At 36.9% G+C, this 24,080-nt stretch overlaps 1 protein-coding gene across 1 annotated transcript in view; it reads left to right on the forward strand.

The window, feature by feature from the left end:
• The window catches only part of WDR25 (WD repeat domain 25), a 58,402-nt gene extending 34,543 nt beyond the window's left edge, over nucleotides 1-23,859 (forward strand). Inside the window, exons 3-6 of the mRNA XM_054400521.1 lie at nucleotides 9,904-10,034; nucleotides 21,617-21,787; nucleotides 23,112-23,252; nucleotides 23,638-23,859. Coding sequence (XP_054256496.1) covers nucleotides 9,904-10,034; nucleotides 21,617-21,787; nucleotides 23,112-23,252; nucleotides 23,638-23,859 — 665 coding nt within the window. The remainder of the gene's footprint in view (nucleotides 1-9,903; nucleotides 10,035-21,616; nucleotides 21,788-23,111; nucleotides 23,253-23,637) is intronic.
• Nucleotides 23,860-24,080: the final 221 nt, after the last annotated feature.

The raw sequence follows: 24,080 nt of genomic DNA on the forward strand, positions 1-24,080 counted from the left end.
AGGTATTCTGATGTTTTAGGTAATGACAACAATAACAAATTATGTCTACCAAGTTTCAAAACAGATTAGCTCATCAGTGGTTCTTTCCTTAGTGACTTGTGAGTTATGCAGTATTTCTACCTACTTTGTATATTGTATGTGTAAAGACAAAATGAATGCTTATAATCCTTGGAAATACACAGGATTCCTTGTAGCTCCTGTGAACTGCAGTTGTAATGTTGGTGTTTGGACCTGGCTTTCAATTCAATGATAGGCACCTCATTTGGGTAAGTCAGATACGAGTGACAGGAACTTTGATGTGATTTCCTATACATGCAAGACAGTTTCTAATTTCCTTCTGTGTTACAAAGTTACTCTTCCTCCCCACCCCCACTTTTCAGTAATTTCAGAGAAAGAAGACAAGCAGTTTGCCTCTGGAATCCAAATCAATTTGATATAAAAAAGCCTAATTTCCATTTGAAAAACACTAAGGCAGTGATAAGATTTTTGATTTACATTAGTTCACTGAATCATTCATTCCTTCTCACTCTTAATCAGTACTGAGATGATTTCTTCTTTGTTTAACTTCAGATAGATGTTAGAACTGTTCCTTCACAAAGGACTTCTAAATACTTTTTTGGACTTCAGTCTTAATTACTTTCCATTGCTAGGTTGAGCCAGCTACCAGTGTGTTTAAATGCCATAAATGCATGCCAGTGTGATAATGCTGACTTTCAAGGTTCTATGCTCTTTTCTCTTGTGTATGTTCAGGTTGAACATTTTTCTAGTCATGTTTGCTAAAGTCTAAATTTTCTTCTCTTTATTTTTGGTATAGATAGTATATACTGCATCTGTGTTATAAATATTGCTACATATGCCCTTCACCCCAAGAAACCCAGCAGCTTAAAGAGAGTTACTTTTTAAGGTTTAGGAAGTGTTGCAAATAGAGCTTAGTACTTGTATGATATTGAGCTGCCCAGTTGGCTTTCTTCATCATTTTGTGTTGTTTTTCTGTTAGAAACATTGTTTCTTTGCAATTAAATCAAATTTGTAGCCTAACTACTTGTGTGTTCTGGGTCTGATGACAGCAAGTTACGAGATTCTTCAAAGGAATGAATGTGCCAGCATTGTTGTAACACAGTGCTAGAACGGATTTTCTAGGAAATTTAGTTTCTAAGCTTGGACTTAAGTTTGAGTTTCCCAGTTATGCAGAAAAATACCTGTGAGTCCTGGTACTGAGTATAAATGGGCAAAGAAGGTAAACTTCATCCTAGTCCAGACTAGCAAGTGTTTATCTAGTACATAGTGAAGATGATGCCAGGTTCTTCTCAATGATGTGCAATGAAAGGACGAGATGCAAAGGAAAAGTGTAGGAATGCCAGAAACTTTTGTACTCAGCACAGGTTCATCAAATATTAAAACAGAGGCTGTGGAGTTTCTACACCTGGAGATACTCAGTAACCTGCTACAGCTGGACCTTCTTGGAGTAGGGGTTTGAACTACACTGACCCTTGGAGGTCCAACCTACATGGTTTGTTGATGCTATAATGAAGAACAGGGAAAGAAAAATTCAGATTACTGAGGTACAAGGAATTCACTTTTCCTGGTTTGGTGAAATAAACTTGTTGTACAAGTTTTCTTTTTCTGAAATTTTATAGGTCATCATTTATTATCTTAAATAGTAATCCAGTGTCCTAACACCAGGATGTAAAGGTGAGACTTTCCTCAAATATGGTTTTCTTGAAAACTGTTGTGTGTATTCAGAGTATAGCTCTTTCAAAACATACATAAAATTGTTAAGAAACTCAAGTTTATTCATGCATTATTCATGTGAGTGGTTCGATAGCTATAGTTTCCATGAGGCAGGTTCAGTACTGCATTATGGGCTTTCATAAATAACCCAAGAACTGCATCTGAGCTGCCTGTAAGGATTACTGGTTTATATATATATTAAAAAAATATATAAACTTTTTTCTATGCATTTTTTCTTTATTTTTATAAAGCTTTTTGAAAAGTTTCACAAATGTGATAATAATGCAACAGTTTGAACCAGGGAGTCTCTGGTTTTGTTCATCTGTTCTAACACTACGCTCAGTCATTTTCTACTAGTGATAGTTAAGTTATTTTGTTATTTAGAGTGGCAAGTAGTGCTATGTCAGAGACCACTGGGAAAAAAAAGCTTTTAAAACAGTTCTAGGTCAAGTATATTTGACATTTAACTTATGCTATGTCCAGATGCAATGGAGATGCTATACCAACGTTACAAGGGCAATTGTATTTTTACAAATTATATATAACTGTTTTATTTTTGGAATAAGTTATATACATCAGTGGATTTTTCATTAGTCACAAATGAATTGGTACAATAGCACAGGCAGAACATTGGCTGAGTTGATACTACTTGCATATTGTGGATACTTTTAATTTCTTTAATATTATGACAGAGAGAATGTTCCAATAAATTTTGGCATGTTTCCTGTGTTGCCAAATGCTGCAGTTGTATTTTAGTTCATGGACTGAGCTTGATTTCAAATGTAACTTCTTCAGAGTTTTAATGGCAAATTTATATTCCCCATTATTTTGAAAATTTATCATGTTACCATGGCCACAATACTGAAATCAAACTGTTGGTTTTGAAGGAAGGTTCAGATTATGTATAATGTGTTCACTTATATGTCTGGTGCTTGTTTTTTTCAAAATTTGGGGGTTTTTACATTGTTTTGAGAGTTTCTTGATGGACCATATTGTACCTCTAAGAGGACTGTCTGAATTTGCTTTTCTATGTTTTCTTTGCTATTCTGATTTGGTACTCCTATAAATGCGACACTATAATTGTTAATGTAATTGTATTTGTTCCCATAGGACTTTCAGTGCTCATGCATAAACATTGCCTCTGGAGAGCTGTACCTTTCTTCTCCTATTCCTCCCCTTCTCTCTTAGCAGTATTATGTAGTTAGTATGTTGTTTTAATATGCACAAAGGTTTTAGGTATCACCTCAGGAAAAAAGCCTGATTTTCAAATTTATTTTATTTTATTTTGAGTGCATATAGGCATCTTTGACAGAAGGTCAAAGGTATTCCTCCCAAAATTCAACAGTTTTAAGTAATACATTGAATGTAATTTAGTGGTCACTCTCCAGTTAGGAGAGAGCAGCATTTTTATACTCACTAGTATAATCTTTGCAGTAAGAAGAGGGGAAAATGTTATTTTGGGGACATTTTCAAGGGTTAAAAGATAAAATGATTTAATATTTCAAGCACCTCTGCATGCCAGAAATTTACAAATTTGTAGAAGGAAAACTTAGAAAATTCATAGAGTCAGTAGAAATTTAGTTCTTGGAAAAATAATAAAGCAATTTGTAAGCACGCCAAGATACAATAGATAAGTAACAGCCAACATCGATTTGTAAGAACAAATTACGTCTGATCAATTTAATGTTCTGCTCACTGTTGTGCATGAGAGAGATTGACTGTAATGAGGGTTGTTTTTTTTTTAATATATTGTCTTGTGTCTCTTTGTAAACACACTGGGGAAATCCATTCTGCTTAGCAAGATTACTTTTGTGTCCTTGTAAGTCTTAGGCTTCACTTTTCTGTACAGATTAGCGTAAGGAAGTCGATGTTTCAGATTATGCAGGTAGGGACGTGAACCTGAGGACCACTAAACGCGGTTACAGAAACATCCTGTGCTCAGTAACTGTGCTGATGATCTGTGAAAAATTCACAGTGCTAAATAGCCTTTAAAATATCTGATTTCATAGTTGAGCGGTTTCACAGTAGGCTGCAGCATAAAGGAGCAGAAACATATGTTTAAGGTCTTTTCAAAGACTTTATTTTTTTTTTGTAATGTGTATGGTGCTGGTGAGCCTTTAATGAGTGAAGAATTGAATTCAAGTGCTTTAAGAATATAAAATACACTGCAAAGATGTAGTAGATATTCTTACTGAAACTGTGAAAATTAAAAGACTGAGAGTCCTGCTTTGGAATAAAAACCTCTCATATGAAGAAATGATTTGTGGTATGGATTTTCTCTCAATAAACCATATAGATTTTTCAGAAGATGTAATTTTCTACAGTCTAAGAGCTGGTTGAATCTTTGTTATGCTGCAATAAATATATATGCAATAAAGGTTTATACAAGCTTGCTGAATTACACCTGTGGAACTCTTGCTAAATTACACCTACTATATTCTGTAGGAAAGAAGGGAGTCTTCTGCTGAGAGGATATTTTTTTTTTAGTATATCACATAAGGCCCCAAGAATTTGAATGTTTAATGTTAATAAACTGAATAATTGTAAAGAAAAATATACATAACTGTTAATACCAACTTCTGGAAAGGTGGAGCTGGGTCTCTAGCAAACACTGAACTCAAATTTTCCAAGCCATGGGGCTACATTCTGTCACAGCATGTTTACAGTCTGGAAATCAGCAAATTCGGCTTGTAGTAGTGTATTAAAACACACTAAATAAAACTTGTATAGAAGAGGGCTAAGAGTTAAATTCTTTGTTTTAAAATACTGGATTGCACAAGCTATTTTGCCCCATGTCATCTTCCACAGTGATCTGTGTAGTTTCTCAGTAGGACGTTTTTCCTAAATTTGTTGATCTTCTGAAAGATTTACAGCAACAGTTTCCGTAACTGTAAAGAATGTGTCAGTGCTTCAGCCCTCCAGTCCTGTCTAAAAGGAGAGGGATGTATTCATATGACTGTTGGGAGAGTTCATTTACTGGGTTCAGGCATGTTTATATGACTTAGATTATGTGTAATTTCAATTCTAGCAATAAGAGAGTTTCCTTTCTGTAATGTGATTCTCCCCTTTTGAGTGTGTTCACTGTTGCTGCTGCTTTGCTCTTCTGTATTCCAATCTTCTCCTTTTCTTTGACATGGCAGTAGAATTAATGTATCCATGTAATAAAGCCTCTTCAAAATGCTTCCTTGAAGATGGAATATGAAATGAAAGAATTTTAGTTTCTGGAGAAAATATTGAGCAAATGATTAAATTACTTGGAAGTATAGATGGATGAGCTTGAAAGATGGAGTAATTAATAACAATGTTATGTTAAATCAATCTTTTTTTTTTTCTTGAGGAAAAGATAATAGATCGTGTAGCTAGTACACAGAATGAATCTTGAATTTGGTGCACATTTTCTTTGGTTGTGTCTTACTTGACTTTCATATGCCTTAGGCTAGACAGTGGAATGACACACACACACAAATTAGAGAAAAATCTGTTTTCAGAAGGCTGGTGGAAGAAAAAATGTATTTTAGTAAAGCAAATTAAACTGTTAATGTTTGTCAAAAGGTTAGGAGATATTTTCACTGGATGACTTATGTATGTTTGTTTGGACAGCATATTTTATGGAGACTAGTGTCTGTTTGAAACATTCTTTATAAATGTTTGAGAGGATTAGTACAGGTAGGCTGCAATTTTGCTCATTTCTGGCTGCAGTACCATTGAAAATTTATTGATTATATTCTCAGAATGTTTATTAGTAGGAACCAAATTCTTCTGGGGCAAGGTGCTATTAAACTGAGCCTCCACATATGTATATGGCTTTTTTAAAACCTGCAAATGATGCCTGGTAGTGGTGTGTGTGAGAACAATACCTTGTAGCTCCTATAACCGATGATTTTAATACTTTCTTCCTTCCCTGTGGAGTTGTTCTCGTTTATGATTTTTTCTTCTATAGCTGTTGACATACCAAAAGCTCTGTGGTGGTTTGAAACTGTCTTTTTAATTTTTCCTTGCAAAGTTCAGAACAGAGAAAGTGAAAGAATGTAAATAAGTCACTACTGGGTGTAAGAAAGCAAAATAACGATTGTTCTAAACACTTCCATTGGATAGATAGAAATGTTTAAGAACTATTACCCAAAACAAAGTAGGCACTCTGCACATTCTGCGTTCGGCAGTGGGGGCAGTTGCTGGGCTGTCTGGCTGCTGTTTCTTCTTCTCTTCTGGCTGAAGATAACATGTACTGACCTTGGCAGCTAAGTTAACAACTTTCTGCTCTAACTAAACTCTGCTTCTCTGTCTAGGGGGATCTGGGGGGGAAGCTCCTGGGAGAGGGAGGCCCCCTTTGGGAGGGTCCCCTTGAGGGGAAGCAAAGGGAGATCGGTTGTGCTTTTCTGTTGATTGTATATATTTGTAAATGTTGTGAATTTTGTATGTTTGTACATATTCATTGCATTTCATCTGCTTGTAAATACAGCTTTTCATTTGCTTCCAGACTGGGCTAGCCTGGTTATTGTTGGTGGGGGGGGAATTTCAGCTCACACCGACACACTTTTTATTTTTGGCACCCAACGTGGGGCTCGATTGCTTGTATGATTTATTCCTGCTCAGATTAGGAAGCAAAATGAAGCTGTTTTGGGTTCTGAGTCATTCTATTTTATCTATTATCAGTGTGATTGTCTACAGATGGGCCATTTCCTGCATGATAGACAAGATTGTGAGATATGTGGCATATAAGTCGTTTCTTTGGGTTAAGAACAAGCGAAGGTGGAAATCTGCAGTGTGGAGCATCGATGACATCATCGTCTGGGGTGAGACTGCTGAAGAAGTCTTCGAGAAAGGTAACAAAATCCTTGACATTCTCTTGCAAGCTGGTTTCGCTATCAAGCGAGACAAGGTGAAAGGACCTGCCAGAGAAATCCAGTTTCTGGGAGTGCGGTGGCAAGACGGTCGCCGTCACATCCCGATGGATGTGATAAACAGAGTCTCCACCATGGCAAATCCCATCAACAAGAAAGAAACTCTGCGTTTCTTAGGCATAGTGGGATTTTGGAGACTGCACATTCCTGGATACAGTCAGATTGTGAAACCTCTCTATGATGTGACTCGAAAGAGAAACAGTTTCCAATGGGGTCCTGAGCAACAAGCAGCCTTTGACCAGATCAAGCGAGAGGTAGTCCAAGCGATGGGTCTGGGACCTGTCCGAACTGGTCCAGACATTAAGAACATTCTGTACACGGCCGCGAGTGACAATGGTCCAACCTGGTGCTTATGGCAAAGAGCTCCAGGGGAGACACGAGGACGTCCTCTTGGTTTCTGGGGTCGTGGCTACAGAGGCTCAGAGGCAAACTACACTCCAACAGAGAAAGAGATTTTAGCTGCTTATGAAGGAGTGAAAGCTGCTTCTGAAGTGATTGGAACTGAGTCACAACTTCTTCTAGCTCCTAGATTGCCAGTTCTGAATTGGATGTTCAAAGGCAAAGGTTCTTCACCACATCATGCAACAGATGCTACCTGGTCTAAGTGGATGGCTCTGATAACACAGAGAGCTCGAATGGGAAATCTCGAAAGGCCTGGTTTGGTGGAGGTGATCACAAACTGGCCAGAAGGCACAAGCTGTGCTAAACCTCCAGAGGAGAGAGTAGCTCGTGCTGAGGAAGCTCCTCCTTACAGTGATCTGTCTGATGATGACAAGAGATATGCTTTGTTCACAGACGGTTCCTGTCGTCTTGTTGGGAACAAGCGGAGATGGAAATCTGCAGTGTGGAGTCCAACGCGCAGAGTTACAGAAGCGAGAGATGGAGAAGGAGAATCCAGTCAATTTGCAGAGGTAAAAGCTGTCCAGCTAGCTCTTAACGTAGCTGAACATGAGAGATGGCCAAAGCTTTATCTCTACACCGACTCGTGGATGGTAGCCAATGCCTTGTGGGGTTGGCTGAAAGACTGGAAGAAGAATGGCTGGCAGAGGAAAGGAAAGCCTATCTGGGCTGCAGATCTGTGGCAAGACATTGCTGCTCGCATTGAGAGAATCCCAGTGAAAGTGAGACACATTGATGCTCACATTCCTAAGAGCAAAGCTACTGAAGAACAATAACACAACCATCAGGCAGATCTAGCTGCAAGAGTTTCCCAGGTGGACACAAACTCTGATCCTGATCCTGATCTTGACTGGAAACACCGAGGTGAGCTGTTCTTAGCTCGGTGGGCCCATGACTCGTCAGGACATCAAGGCAGAGATGCAACCTACTGATGGGCTCGTGACAGATCCATTGACATTTCCATGGATGCTATCACACAAGTCATCCATGACTGTGACATTTGTGCTGCTATTAAGCAGGCAAAGCGGATCAAGTCCTTGTGGTACGGTGACCGATGGTCCAAGTACAAGTATGGTGAAGCCTGGCAGATTGACTACATCACTCTACCTCGTTCTCGATCTGGTAAGCAGTATGTGCTGACTATGGTAGAGGCAAGCACTGGATGGCTGGAAACTTATCCAGTTCCTCATGCAACTGCATGTAACATCATTCTTGGCCTGGAGAGACAAATCCTGTGGAGACACGGAACTCCAGAGAGGATTGAGTCAGACAATGGAACTCATTTCAAGAACAATCTTGTGAAAAACTGGGCCAAAGAGCACGGCATCGAGTGGATATTCCACATTCCCTACTATGCACCAGCTGCAGGGAAGATCGACCGACACAAGCTCCCACAGTGAGAGATGGTCACTGCTGATTCTGACTTGTAGGGCAAACCTCTGTTGCCCTTACATTTTTTTTCTCTTTTAGCGGAAGGAAAGTATGGACTCAATTAAGTCTTTCACTCAGTTGTGACAGAGAGGCCCTTCAGATCTTGCATTAGTAAAGAATATTTTAAAAAAGAAAAGAAACTCCTAAAAGCCCCAGTGTTCATGTAGAGCAACATTTACTCCACCTTTACCCTCCCTGCAGTCTGTTTTCCCTGCCCCTGCTAGCTTTAAGAGCAAGTGATGAAGTAAAACCTCTCTTCCCTTCTTTAAAATGAATAAATAAGTAATTTGACAAGTCTTAGCATATTGGCTCTAAGTTGAATTCAGCGTATGAGGAAAATGGAACTGATAATAAAATCAAACAAGTTTGCTCCAAATCATGAAATAAGCACAATAAAATTCTATGTGAGCGATTTTCAGTATTGTTCACCAAACAGTAAGAGCATTTACATGTCACTAGTGTTTATCTCAAAGTATTTTCAGTTGTTGAAGAAAGCCTATTTAAGACAACTCTCACTTGCTGAAAATGAATGACTGTTTTAAGAAGCCTTCCTCATAGAATTTTAAGGAGCCTTTTTGGTTTGTTGGGTTTTTGTCTTTTTTTGTCTTTTTTTTTTTTTTTTTTGCTTCTGCAGTATCTTTACTGTGGCTTAAGGCAGTAATTTTATATAATATACTTCTTTATATGTGATACATAGTTGAAATTGTGAAACTGGGCAGAATTATTTATTTTGGTCCATTCTGCTTTTGCAAAAATTGTATTTCAGCAAATGTACATTGATCTAATGAATTTGTTAGGATGAAAGGAAGCAGCAGACTGTGGAAAAGTCCTATAAATTAACTTTGCTAAGTTCTGTTGCTTTCAATCGAGATTGACCACAGGATCCTGTGGAGATTAGTGTAGACAATTAACTGTTGGGAACATTGTATCCGTAGGAACAGCTATTGCTTTCATAGGATGGTATGTAAATTATTTCCTACTTTCAAGATGAAGTTTCACTCTCACAGAAAGATAAGTAAACAACTCAAGATTTGTAGCATAGCTTGGGACAAGGTATTTCTGTGCAGACAACATTTTGTTCTAGTTGGTTTTTATGCCATTGAAAGAAAGACTGTAGGGAAACATTCAACCATTAGAGTTGACTGAACTGGGACCTCAGTGGAGCTTCTCTCCTTAGTGTGGGAAACCACTTGGTCTCTCCTTTCAGTAGGAAGTAGTCAGTGGTGCAGAGATCTATGAGCAGGAGAGCAAATTCACATAGACAGAAATTAGTGAGTTCAGTCTTATATTTTCAGTAAATCAAAGCAGCCCCAGATATGTGAAATGTGTTAATGTAAGAATATTCACATTTGACAATCTTGGTATTTTTGAAACTATTGAAGTTAATAACATACTCTATTTTCTGCTCAAAATTTAATCTCATTTTCTCACTTTATTTTAGGGAAGCAAGTATTTAGTTACAAAAATGAATTTAGGATCAGCACATTGAAGTTCCACCCTACAGAGTCAAATATTTTCATTTGTGGAGGGTTCAGCCCAGAAGTTAAAGCTTGGGATATAAGGACTTCTAAGGTAATGGAAATATTTTTTCTCTTTCTCTTTTAGAGTGTTTCCTAGGTTGGATGTGCTGTTTCATTTACAGTGGGTATTTACAATTCAAGGGTTATATTTAAATAAGGTGTTTTTTTCAGCAGTTCTAATACCAGAAGCTGTGATGACAAGGCCTAAGACCAATAAAAAAATTGTCATTGCCTCGAGAAGAGTTAGGGGGCTAAATAAGATGCTAATGTTTCTGCTAGATAAGTTAGTTCTGAATCATCTCCTGAATCCGATGCTCTCTTATTGTCAGTATCTCTGCCTCTCCCTGGAATTCTGGTTTTATCTTTGAAGGGTGTTATGGTGTCACCAAGACAAATGATTTGAGAAATGCTCAGCATCAAGCTGTATTTTATTCCAAGTAATGGATATAGTAAAAGTGTTTTTCTCTTAAAGCACTTCCTTCCTTTTAGGTTTTAAATTCTGATATTAATAGCCTCATCTTAACCACAACCAGATTGATGATTGATATCTCTGAAAAACCTGATAGTAGTTCAGGCCTCCGTAAACACAGATTCACAAAATAGTCCCCTGTGGACAGGAGCAGGTACATCCTTTGATCCCATTTTATGTGATTTCTGAAATGGCTGTGCACCCTGTAGCCAGGATGATAAATGAGTGTAGCAGAATAATGCATTTTTATCTCACTGACTAATTATATATCCATTTTTGCAATGCTGAAGTGCCAGCCTTGGAATCTGTCTTAAAGAGCTGTTGATCAGTGAGGAATAATGGACACACAGGTTGTCTCTGTACCTGCAGGACACTCCAGCACTTAAAGATTGTGCGCAATTCTATTTTTGAAAGCTGATGCCAATGAAGAGAGAAGAGAAACATCCCACGTTATTGTAAGGATATAATTTACTTTCCAAGAGAATAAATTAAATGAATAAGTGGGTAAAATAGGAAAGGTTTAAAGCTTGGTAAAAAATCCAAACAAAACAGCCTATTTCTGTTGTACAATTTCTGTACTGGGTTCTCTGGAAGGTTTTTAGAAGCTATTACCTGCTTTGTTCATTAGGAAACAATTACATTAAGGTAGAACCTGACCAGTTGGAAAACTAGCTAATTAAGTAGCACATTAGGAATATGAATTTTAATAATGAGCGGTGTCTAACCACCTTAGAAAAGGGGAAGACTTGAGTTTAGCCTGGTAACAGATATTGATCCTTTTTGCTTTTTTGCTATATTTCTTCATTTGTTCCTAATTTTGCATGTAGCCAGATTGTCTGAAGCAGCAGCATGGTTTACTCTCTTACCCCAAAAGGGGAAGAGAGCTTCTATTTGTTGATTTATTTATTTTTCCACATCTGGCACAGCTGTAGCCCAATGATGGGTGTAGATTGTTAAACACCTGCATTTGTGTTGGTTTTAAAACTTGAGTGTACTGAGTGAATGTCGGAAGGTCATAGCTGAATGGAGAAAAGTCAAAAAAAGCAAACTGATTTGACTGCTTATGGCTCCTTCTGGCAGAATGGTATCAGCAGTGCATGGTTAGTGCAAAATAATGTGATTACATTTCAAATCCTCAGCCATAGAACAGTATGTTGGTTAGGCAGGAATCATCAAGATCATCAGTATCTCATGTCTGCTTCTCCCCAGTCTGGGAGACTCCTATGGATACTCGAGGTATTCCTGCTTTCAGTTTATATTAGTGTATTTATTCACAAGATAAAACCAGCACGTTTTCCATGTTTTCATCTTAACACGGTTATAGCCATATTCAAGTTTGGATAAAATGTCCTGGCCAGTATTTTGAATTTTTTTCCTGTTCTAACAAGTACAGTGTGCTCTTAACTGAAAGAGATGTTTCAGGCCTCTTGCCACTTTCTTTCAGTTTTGATGCAAACAGACTTGTTATATTTCAAGTGCTTTTATCTTAATTCATTGCAAGATTTTCCTGTTTTGCCTGTGCTTTCAAGTGTGCTGACCTCTCATTTATCTTGGAATGGTGTGTGGGTGAACTCATGATTTTTTTTTTTCCATCATCATGCTCCCAATAGCCTTTTCAGGCTGTGCAGTATATTTTGTCAATAGTGTGAGCACTCTAAATCAAGAACTTGAATCTTGTTACTAACTGAACGTTGAAAACTAAATTTCAGTGTTTGCTGGTAATTCAATTTTAGAGGTTATTCTTTATGATGTACTCCTGTGTTTTAACAGGCTCTTCACTTGCACATCTTAAACTTAACTATGAGGCAAAATGATAATTGTATAATGGAGGGAATTTTTGGTGTAAATTCAGAGCAAAACATTAGGCATCACAGAGATGGAATAACAAAAACATTGTCCAGTTGCACATATATGCAGTGGTTAAAATGGGCAGCTTTATGCCAGTGTGCCACATTGGTGCCTTCTGCCTGATGGAAAATGAAAAATAGCTGATAGAGGTATTTTTCCAAATTAGTAGTTCTGAAATCTCACTTTGATTTTGATGAGCAACCAATTTTTAATAGGAGCATAGCTTTATGAGCAAAAATTACTACTATATATTAAGATATTGAATAGGATATAAAAATTGGATTTCTAGGTCCCCGAGAAAATTTATGAAGACAGGTTTGAGGCAGCCTTTCAGCTACTAAAACATTGAGAAATGTACAGTAGGCTATTAATCAGAAAGGCAGATATATTAAAAAAGGAAGAATGTTGAGAGGTGTTTCTTTGGCTATCCCTGTTCTCTTGAGTAATCGATTAGGCAAAACAATCTCAAATGTAGCAATGAGCAAGATAAAGAACAAAAGAATGATAAGGGAGTTAAAATCTTCAGGATAAAGCTAGGCAATATACTTCAGAGAAGTGAATGGGTGAAACGGCTTGTTAACTGCTCAGTGAAATGTAAAGTATACAGGCATCTCAAAAGTCTTAAAAAACGGAGAGCTGAGTAGCATGTAGAGATTTATTACAGTGGTATTACTTTCTGTATTAAACCCAATTTTATCTCTCTGGCAAAGAGATTATTCTGGAGACCTTATATTGCCATATAACAGACTGATTAAATTATGAAACATTTGGAGAATGTTTATAGAGACTTTTGAAAATATCAGAAAACTTGGATGTGACTTGCTGTGACTAAAAGAAAAATCTGCAGTGTTGACCAAGGAGAGAGTATCACATTGAACAGCCCTCGTGATCTTTCAACCTTAGAGCTGAACGTAGAAAAACCCTGTAAAATGCCTTTGAAGAAAATTGTGTAGAAACACCAATACCTCAAAGTAGTTATGTAATTTAGAAGTATGACCTTTCTCTGAGCTGTGGAAGAATTTCCTAAGATGTCCAACACAAGTTGAATTACACAGTCACTCTCCAGTTTTGCTGATCTACCTTAGCTCTTTAGACAGGAGATAATACATATATTCCTACCACTTATTTTACCTGAAATGTTAATATTCCTTGAAATATCAAAGGGAACAAAGGGTCGAGACATGTACCCTTTAGCTCAGCAATAAAGACACTTTGTGTTCAGCAAAGAACACAAGCTGTTGTTTTTTTTTTTCCATTTTGTTTTTCTAAGCTTATGTAGTTGTAATATCAGATCAAGACTACAAATGTAACTGCCATGTACTGGTGTTACTTTTAAAGGAGTTAAAGTTCCTTATATTGTTAGTGAATTGCCAAAGTGAATTGATAACACTGATCTAAACATCAGCGAGGTTTGCATAGTGTAAAACAGGGATACTGTTAAAACTATTGAAAGGACATACAGTGCTCAAGAACTTGCATCTGAATGTATTAATTTAAATTTTCTATGTCTGCATAGTCGTTTCTGAGTTTTGCATATCTTACCTTTTATTTATATTATACTTTGAAACATAAGGCCCAGCTGGATGTGGTCTGAGCAACCTGTTCTAGTGTGAGGTGTCCCTGTTCATGGCAGGGGGGTTGGAACTAGATGATCCTTGAGGTCCGTTCCAACCCTAACAATTCTATTATTCTATGGTTCTATGATTCCATAACATATTTAAGCATCCAGGATCTTATTATCATGAATATAGAATTTCAAGGCATTGTAAAGGTGGGGAGATCACTAACATTTTTTGGGACTTTGCTAAAAATAGAGGAAGAATGCATTCAGCTGCTGGATGTATGTTGGTTTTTTTTTTTATGTCTTGTTTATTGATTCTGTGATGTTCATGTGTTCTGTTTCATAAACCTCTGAGACCTGTTGGAACTTTGGCAAGGGCTATCTGCTATAGTTGTCAGAACAGTGAAATCTGACAAAAGATCATGCACTATTTTAGAAAGGGAAGAAGAGGAAGGCGACAAAGCTCCAATCTTTAAGCAATATTTGAAGCTTTTAGGCCTCTATAAATGGGAATCCACTGCCTCTGTTAAACAAGTAATAGAAGAAGGGCATCAGGCAGTGAAGATCCAGTAGAATGACCTGACACAGCCACAGAACAGACTTCAAAGGAAAGATTAGTTTCAGCTATAGGAATAAGTGAAACTATATTTTAAATAGGAGATAAGCAAAAGTTGATTATGTGAAGCTTATTTGATGTCACTCTATGAATTTGGACATGGACAGAGCAATTAGAGAAGCTGGAGAAGGCAGCGACTAGCCTAGGTGTTGTAAAATGGATAAACTAGCTAAAGGGGAGATCGCGAGAAAAGAAGCTGGGAGGAATTTAGTGAAGTGCTTCGAAAGATCATGGCTCCAAATTTTGAAAAATGTGAGTTACAGAAAGTAGTGTGTTGGCACAGTCAGTTATAAAAAGCAAACACACAGGGAGTAGAATATCATGCAGAAAAAGTAACAACGACTTACTAGAAATGGGAAGAATACAAAGTTCCAGACTTTTGGGATTAATAATAAATTTTTATCAGGACATAAGGAAGGTTTCAAAAAAAAAAAAAAAAGAATACAAATTACTAGAAAGTCAATCTGTTGGAGCAATAAGCAAATTTAAGGAAAACTTAGATTTGAACATTTAAACTTTTTTTTAAATTGAGATCTTATGAGCTATAGAACAAATTAACTAGAAAAATGGTAGAAGCAGTTATTTTGAGCTTTTAACATTAGTCTACAAATGTATTACCAAATTTTTATTATTAACAGAGGCCAAAGAAGGGTTGGTGTGTTGTTTTGGTTTTGTTTTTTGCCCCATCTTGGTTTCTTACTCTGGTTTGAACATTGTTTGTCTGCAACTTTGTAATTATCATCCATAGCTTTATGCTTAAAAATAAAAAAAATAAAGAGATGCTGTTAATGTTTTTCAGCTATTTCTCCATATTTGATTTTATAAAGAAATAAGCCAAAGTCATTAGAGTGCAGTTAAAAAATATTAATAAATACAGAGTGTAAGTGCAGTGCATTTGTTTCCTTGGAAACATTATATTGCAATTTCTGTTGGATGAGATGCAGTCATTTTAAGTAGCATGTATTTAGGATGCCTAATGAATTTGTCTCTGGATAGCACATAAATATGAAAAAAAAAAGCTGTAGAAATTTGTGGAGCTACTTGCACTTCTGGTTTCTATAGAAACAGCCAATACATTGTCATGTACTGGTGCCATTAGGAAGAACAATGTAATTAAACTAAGAAGATTTATTTCATGCTTTAGGAAACTGAAATTATTTTTCTCATAGTTTGTCAAATCCTTACTGAATCTATGGACAAAAAGATCAAAGTTATATGGTGGAGATACATTTCTATTTGAATAATGGCATTTGGTTTTAAATTATAACATTCAGGGGTCCTTTCTGAGTGTGAAAGCACATTTTATGTGCCTATATCACATACATGAGCAGTCTTGCTGTGTTTATTTGGGAGTCTCATACAGTGGTATTGCAGATCAGAATGGTAGGCTTGGCTGTGCATACAATCTCTCTTGGAGCAACTGCTGCTGGAGAGCAACTGGTCCTGAAATGGGCCAGGAAAAAACAGTCTCCTCTAGAGCACAAGTGTTTGAGTGAGCTGTCACAGAATAACTGTTTCAGTTTAATTAAGCCTCTTTCTAGAGAAATTTTACAGTCTCAGCGGTGACCAGTGAGCTTTTAAAAAGAATAATATGGAAGTAGAGCAAAATATCACAATACCCAGCATAATAGTTACCTGGGCTTTTCTAACTTGTACTTTAGGGACTTTCTGCATCACAGATGGTGTCTTTGTCTTTCATGGCACTCTTTGAGTTTTCACACTGTGAAACAGTCTGTTCTTTACATTTTTTTCACATCTGCAACATCCTGTAGCAAGGAATTAGACTTAAATATGTGTTGTGTGAAAAAACATCTTTTTCTGTGTGTTTTGAAGCTTCCTTCTGCTAGTTTTGAATCTAAATTCTTATAATAGAAGAAAAGCTATTCTGTATCTCAGACGTTCCTTGTCTGTTTCCTGTTTCAATTATTACCTTATTTGAGATGGATAGATAATTTTCAGTAAAACATCTTCTAGAATTAATTTTTCCCCAATAAATGCTTGATGCTTTCCATCACAAGATTCTTCTGCCTTCTCAAGCAATCCAAAAGTGACTTAAAAAAAAAAGTGCTCATAATTCATACCTAAACTCTTACAGATCGATACTAGATTAAGCTCAATCACTTTTTCACTTTAATCTTTCTCCCTTTTCATTTAATTTTCTGAAAACCCCTTGATAATTTTGACCTTTGTCTGAAAACAGAGCACTTACAAACAGAAAAAAAGTTAAATAGTAAAGCAAAATAATTTTTCCATTACATAAAGAGAAATACAGTGGTCTTACGTTAAAAGTCTTTTAAAAATCAGAAGTCTATAGCAGGCTTGATCTTCTTGTCCATGATCTTGTCATGTTTTGATTAAAATTGTCATTATACATTTCAGATGATCAGTGACATAAATTGGATTTGTCATGTTGTTGTGATGTTGTGAACATGTAACTAAAAAGCAAATAGTTGGCATCTGCCTCAACACCTTACTGTCTAGAATAGATCAGGATGAAGGGCTTGCACTGCAGTAGATTAAAAAAAATTTCTATTTTGTACAAAATAAGCTTGCTTTTAAGTTAAAATGCACTTTTTGTTATTAGTAATGGTGTAGTACTGTTTCACAGAGGAAATGTAAATCAGTCCACTGCTGCATTAATTACCCAACCTGCCAGTAGGAAGAGGCAGTTTCATGCCAAAGTGCTCAATCTAGAAAGGTAGGACAAGAAGTGGAAGGAAAAAGTTGACCATTTTTACAGTTTAGTAACCGTGGCACTTACTGATTAATAGTATTTTCCTTGGCCATCCAGATTGCTTGTAGTCCTATTAAATTTATTTTGAGGCCTGATCATTGCCTGATGCTCAGGACAGTAACTATAAAAGCACATTTCTTTCTCATCGCTTGCAAAAAACTTGAGGGGATTTTAGGAAAGTACAGTGCACGTAAGTTACAGGTGACCAGCAGAGAGTTGGGGTGAGCAGCAGCTTCTGAATTGCTTGTGTGGAGGCTTTGAGCTTCTTTGACAAATAAAATACCAGGCATTGCATTTGCTTTATGCAGAGAAGGTATTGCAGAACACCCATCTGAAACATATACCTTGATTTCAGCATCACAGCATGCTCTTCAACTCACCAGAGCCGTAAGCATCTGTTCGAAACTGATTTAATTTCTTTAAATTGCCTTTCTTGTCAAATGCCTGCAGCCAAGAATTCCTGCCTCAGTGAAGAATCTTTATTATGATGTTGGGTTGTGTTGACGCCATAAACTATTAGGCCTTCCATTGAAATTATTTCTCTGATGTCCAGAAAATTCTTAGATTGAAGAAGTGGACTGTGGTTTTCCAATGCTTATGGGTGATAAAACTGCAAATAGAAAAAGAGCAAAACTTGTTATTAACAAGCTAAAGCCAGTAGGGTAAGGAAACCAGTGCTTTCCTCAAGCAAGTTCCTCAGGCATGTCATGAATTAATTGTCTAAGGTAGAACAAAGCAGATTTAATTATGAGTACTTTTCTGAGCAAGGGTGTTGTAATTAGCTCTTTTTGAAAGCTGTCTTTATGGGAGAATTTGGAATACTACACATGCCAAGCTTCCAGCTGCTGTTCTAAGTCTTAATTTATTGTTCTCTAAGTCAGTTCTTACTATATGGTTTAAAGATTCAACAGTATCATTTTTCCGAGGTATGTGTTAAACATATAGAAAAAGATGGTCTTTTGTACTAACTTTTACAAAGACAATTTCCTGTTACAGAGCTGAGATACACTGGTAGTTTGCTTAATATCCTATTAAATAACAGACAAGCAAGCTACGGATAGTACCAATTTATTTAAGAGCCCAACAGTGATTCAGTGCCAGCTTCATAATTCTTTTTTTCCCTTACTGAGAGATGACTGCTCAAAAAACTCAGTTAAAAATAAGTCCCAAAACTAAACTCTAGCACCTTAACAGTACTGGACACAGCATATTTATAGATATATACATTTTACAAGGGTTGTTTAGTGGGTGATTTATATTTACATACATTTCATGAGGGTTTTTTAGGAGATGAAAACCCAAACAGGATGTCTGAGATTTTAATCTTTACAATAAGAAAATATTTAGGAATCACCACTGTGAATCACTGTTTGGGACTTATAATTTACCAGTCTATATAGTTCTTCATTTTCCATCACTGACTGGCTTTTTTTTTTTTTTTTTTTGGGTCTGCCTCTCTGTTTCTACACCTTTCTGCTGCTCCATGCTGAATGCCATTTCTCGTTCCAGTCAGTTATATTTTGTGGTTTGTTTTCCTTTTTTTTTTTTTTGTTAGCTTATTTGTTCGGTGTTTGGGGGCTTTTTGTGTGTATGTGTTTGGTTGGGGTTTTGTTTTGTTTGCTTTGTTTTAACTAATTATTTTTTAATATTTACTCCTACAATATAGCTTAATTTTCTACTTTACTAATGAACTATGGACTTCCTTTTACATCTCTGTGAAGAAATAGCTATGCATGCTGATTTCTTCGTGGAGAAAGCAGAGGCTATAAATATGCAAATATCACTGTTTGCTTTACAAATTTTAATTGCTTTGTATGTTATGCAGATTCCTACACTGAAAAATCTGACAACAGCAAGTAAGACATTTTTGTATTCACTATCTTAAAAATGCAGGGAAATTGCTGAAAAGTGTACTAGTTTTTTGAGTCTGCAGGTTTACATCTTGTTGATGTTATTACAGGGTGTGTAGGGGGCTTGCATAACTAAAGCTCTTCACTAAATGCAAAATACCACGTTTCTGAACCATACATTTCGCAGAGCCTGTGAAAAGCAGTTGGAGCAGCTGCTGATGCCATCCTTCCACATGCTGAGATCACAGGAAGCAGAGCTGGAAGGGACTTTAGGAAATCATCTAGTGTATTGCTGCCCTAGAGTAGGATCAGCTAGTTCTGAACATTTCCAGCCAGAGATCTTTTTCAGCTTGAAGGAAGAAATCAAAAAGTTCTTGTGTTGTGTTTGACGTTTGAAGTTATGTTTCTTTTATTCATTAAAGTATAAACCAGACCTATAATTCAGGATATTTCACTGTGACACCTGAACATTATTTAAAAAAAAAAAAGTATATGCTTACAGTGTCTGTAAAAGATCTGGACACTGAAGTCAGTAGTCACATGCTGTGTTAAGTTGGCACTGACATGCCTCATAAAGTTGGGAACTGTTTCAGTCTAACACTTCACTCTCTCTGCTCTGTTTTTTTTTTATCTAGTGCTGTTTGGAAGATGGGCTAACCTCTGAACACTCTGTTGGAAGTGCAGGCTGCTATGTTTTAGCTATCTTGGAGAGACAGAGATTTAGTTATTAATAACTAGGAGTCTTCCAGTGTCCTAGTTTTAAGGATCACTATATTCAGAGAGATGGATTGCTTTGATCTGGCCACTTGCATTGAAGTTTCCTCTCACTGGAGGCAAATCAAGGAAAAAGAAAGCAAAACTATTGATTTGCAAAATTCAAAGTAGATAACATAGATTCAGAATTTCATGAAGAAAGGTGGAAAAGAAGTAAAATTGTTCATATATTCCTTAGAATAGTTCAGTGTCTCTTACTTTTTAATATCCAACTCACAAACTGTTCAAATATTCAGAATATTGTGGCTGAGGACCCATTTCTTCCTGAAAGAGGATCTAGGCTTGGGAGTTCTGGTGTTTTTAATTTGAGAAGATGATTTGGGAGCTTTGATATTTCCTTTTGCATCACATATGCATTAATTACATGATGGGAACTGGTGGATGAGCCACCTTATTTACCCTTGAGCCCAGTCAAAAATAGTGATTTATGATTAAGTTCAGAACGATCAACATGGTCCTTTTCATATCTAGAAGTCCCAAATCCCCACTAACCTAATTACTTTTCTTTCTCTGGCTCTGTAACTAGCTCAGTCTTGGGAACAAGACGACCAAAAACTTGCAGTTATGGTTTCCTTGAAGGAAAAAGGAGAGATCCTCAGAACATGCTGAGTTCAATCATAGAACCTCAGAATACCAGGTTAGAAGGGAACGCAAAGTTTGTCTGTTCAACCTTTCATGACAAAAGCATGATTGAGACAAGATGGCCGAGCACCCTATCCAGCCAAATCTTAAGCGTGCAGTGTTTGGAAATCCACTTCTCCCCTGGGGAGATTATTCTAATGGCTGATGGGTGACATGTGAGTTGCCCTATTGCTCATCCAACAAATGTCTGGGTAGTTGAAGTCACTCAAAAGAATCAGGTTCCTTTGACCCAAAACTTATGTAAGTGACCCAAACGTTTTATTTTCCTTATCTTGGTTTGAAGGTTGGTAGCAGATGCTTACTGTAAGATCCCCCTCGGAGACCAGCCCTCTGATCTGGACCCAGAGGCATTACATAAGGCTTCCAAGATTGCTGTAGTTAATTTCTATACATTCAAGGTTCTCCTTAGTATAGAACATTACTACTCCTCCTCTTCTTCCCTGGCTGTCTTTGTGAAACAGCCGAAGGCCATCCATGGTTTGTGACCATCTAGGTTTGTGAATTATCCCACCATGTTCCAGTTACTCCTATGATACTGTAACTTTCTGATTGGTTTTCAGTTCGTCCTGTTCACTCCCCAGGCTATGTGCATTAGTATATGTACACTTGAGGTGGCTGTCTTCTGGTTCTTGTCATGGGAGGCAGCTAAGGAACATTTGTCACTGCTCTGGTTGGCCTGGCTTGTTCCCCAATTGGTTGCAATGGTGTAGTGTTGCTTCTTTGGACCTCACCTTCCTTCAGTTTAAAGCCTGCCTCATCAGTTTGGCCAGCCTGCTGACAAAGATCCCTTTGCCTCCTCTAGGGAATCTAGAGGCATTCAGAAAAGAGAAGTGAGTTTGTGTAGACCCAGCTTCACAACACTGTGTTGTCTAATGCTCTTTCTGGATCTAGCTCTAATTCCTTGGGAATTGATAACAAAATTTATGTATATATAAATATAACATATAAATTGTACAAACGGATGCTTTCTTTTATCTCATTTAATTTTGCTGTGCGTGAACTCCTTACGTACACAAGTTGGCTATTTAATACACTAGTACTTTAACATTTAAAAATTACTTTTTCACAAATATGTAATTCTTTTGGAGGTAGTTATTAATACTAATCTGTCAGCAAATAACAAATTTTTTTATCCCCTAGGTGTTAAGAGTGTACAAAGCTGCAGTACAACAGACACTGGATATACTCTTTCTTGCTGAAGGAAGAGAATTTCTTACAAGCACAGATGCAGTAAGCCGGGACTCAGCTGATCGTACTGTTATTGCATGGGACTTCCAAAGTGCTGCAAAAATCTCCAATCAAATTTTTCATGTAAGATTTAACAACTAATATTGTGTGGGTCATGATTTAGTATTTCATGCTTGTCAGTGTTGTTAAAAAAAAAAAAAGTTGCCTTGAAGACTGATAGGTTTTCTATGTACATTTCTGTGCTCATTCACTGACATCTAAAGCTATATTTAGGCAAGGCCACTGCAGTGTCATTCTGAGCTTGCCAGTGGTGCATGGCAGTATTTGCTATAGTGCAAGGTTTCTTTTTCCCATACTTTCATACATTTTTCATCAGCTGCAATGAAGGCTATTGACAAATGGAGTTTAATATTTGCATAGTAATAGCAACCTGACACATGCATATAGATATCTAGTACAGCATAATCACAGAGCAAAATTTACTTTTATCAGTACAGGTACAGTATTTCTCTCAGTAATCTATACAGGCAAGATATTTAATGGACTAAATTGTCTAGAAAGGCTTATAGCCTCAAAGGAGATTACCAAGGCAGTTAATAGATAATTCCAACTCCATGGGTCTTATTTGAACACTCAGGTCTATATCCTATGTAATATAAGATGATTGGGTTGTATATAGATACTTTTGCATGAAATGAACCATTCTAAACTGACAGGGACATGTGGTTGGTGATGTAATGGGATTGTTTCATGTTTAATTTCCACAGTTATATCTTTGCCCTCTATTGGATTTATTAACATCTTGGATAAGCAATAGGGAAAAAAAACCAAAACAAAACAACAGCAAACCAAAACAACCAACCAGCCAAAACACACACACACACAAATCACAAACAAACAAAAACCAACCAAACAAAACCCTCAAAAGAACAACAAAAAACCTTTGAATATATAGAGTACAGAGCAGACAAATTCTGTATCAAGGAGTGAAAATGAAGCAAATAACTTTACTCTTTATACCTTCCCCCACAGCCTACATCCTCATGACTACCACATCTCCAAAATGGGCTGTTTTCCCTCTTTTCTGCACTGTGAATAAACAAAACTTGGTGATGATTTTGTGAGAGAACCCCTGAACTCTCTGAATAGATTAGATGCCAGAAGGATCTTGATGTATTGCTTGCCTGCATTAACAAATGAATAGTTAAGAGTTCTAGAATAACCCATTATTACAGTAAACTCAGCATAACAGCACAGTGCTAGTGTTGATTAAAATCCTCTTTCTAATCCCTTACTGTTAAAAACCCAGTTACTTCCCAGCAGCATGCAGTACTCTGCTATGGAGCATGCTCTGATCCAGCACACTGCCTAATTGTCAAAAGATAACCTGAATCATTTGAACAAGGTTTTGGTTTATGAAAAAAAAATTCTTTAAATTTGTTTTCAGGAGCGTTACACATGCCCAAGCCTGACCCTGCACCCAAAAGAATCTGTGTTTGTTGCCCAGACAAATGGGAACTACATGGCTTTGTTTTCTGCCCAGCGACCTTACCGGATCAACAAAAAGAAAAGATATGAAGGACATAAGGTATGCTTCTTCACTAGGAACTTAGTATCCAAGTCTAGAAGGAAAAGAGATAGCAAAGTACCTGTGCTTTTTAATATGTCTGATAATAGTGTTTGATTATAAATCAGTGATAGATATTAATTGGCTTCATTTACCTTCCTGTGTGGCAATCTATTTTGAATTATATGTACTCTGAAGAAAATAGTTATTAGAAGACTTTATGCATACTTAATAGCTTGATTAAATAATTTTGTGTTATAGCTATGTCTTAATAAACGCCTGGAGAAATCCTTAGTGTATATTTATTTAAAGACACAATTTTTTTTGGTACTATTTCAATTTTCAGTATATCACAATGAACTTTTCTAATCAGCATCAGCAGTTACACTGATATTGATTTTCACAGGTGGAAGGCTTTGCAGTGGGCTGTGAATTTTCTCCAGATGGAACACTTTTGGTGACAGGAAGTTCAGATGGTAAAGTGTTTTTCTACAACTATCATACTGCTAGGATTATTCGTACTTTGTCTGCGCATAAAGAAGCTTGTGTGAGTGCAATATTTCACCCAGTCTTGCCATCACTTCTTGCAACATGTGATTGGGCTGGAGAAATCAAAATCTGGCAATAACAAGCAGAGTTACTTTAGAAGATGTCTCCTGTTAGTCTGTCAAAGGCATAGGAAATAAACCATGCTGTGCAATGTCAAATTTTGCTGTGACGTGTTGTAAGCAGGAGAAACTGGTGTCTTTTATGACCTCTGAGTGTATGCTGGTCTTGTGGTTAGCTGCTGAGCAAAGTAGTAGTCTTCCACTCTCCCTCAGTCCTGGTGACAAATTTCTGCCCCTTTGA

Source organism: Indicator indicator, chromosome 4 (genome assembly GCF_027791375.1).
Source record: "Indicator indicator isolate 239-I01 chromosome 4, UM_Iind_1.1, whole genome shotgun sequence".
Classification (NCBI taxonomy): Eukaryota; Metazoa; Chordata; class Aves; order Piciformes; family Indicatoridae; genus Indicator; species Indicator indicator.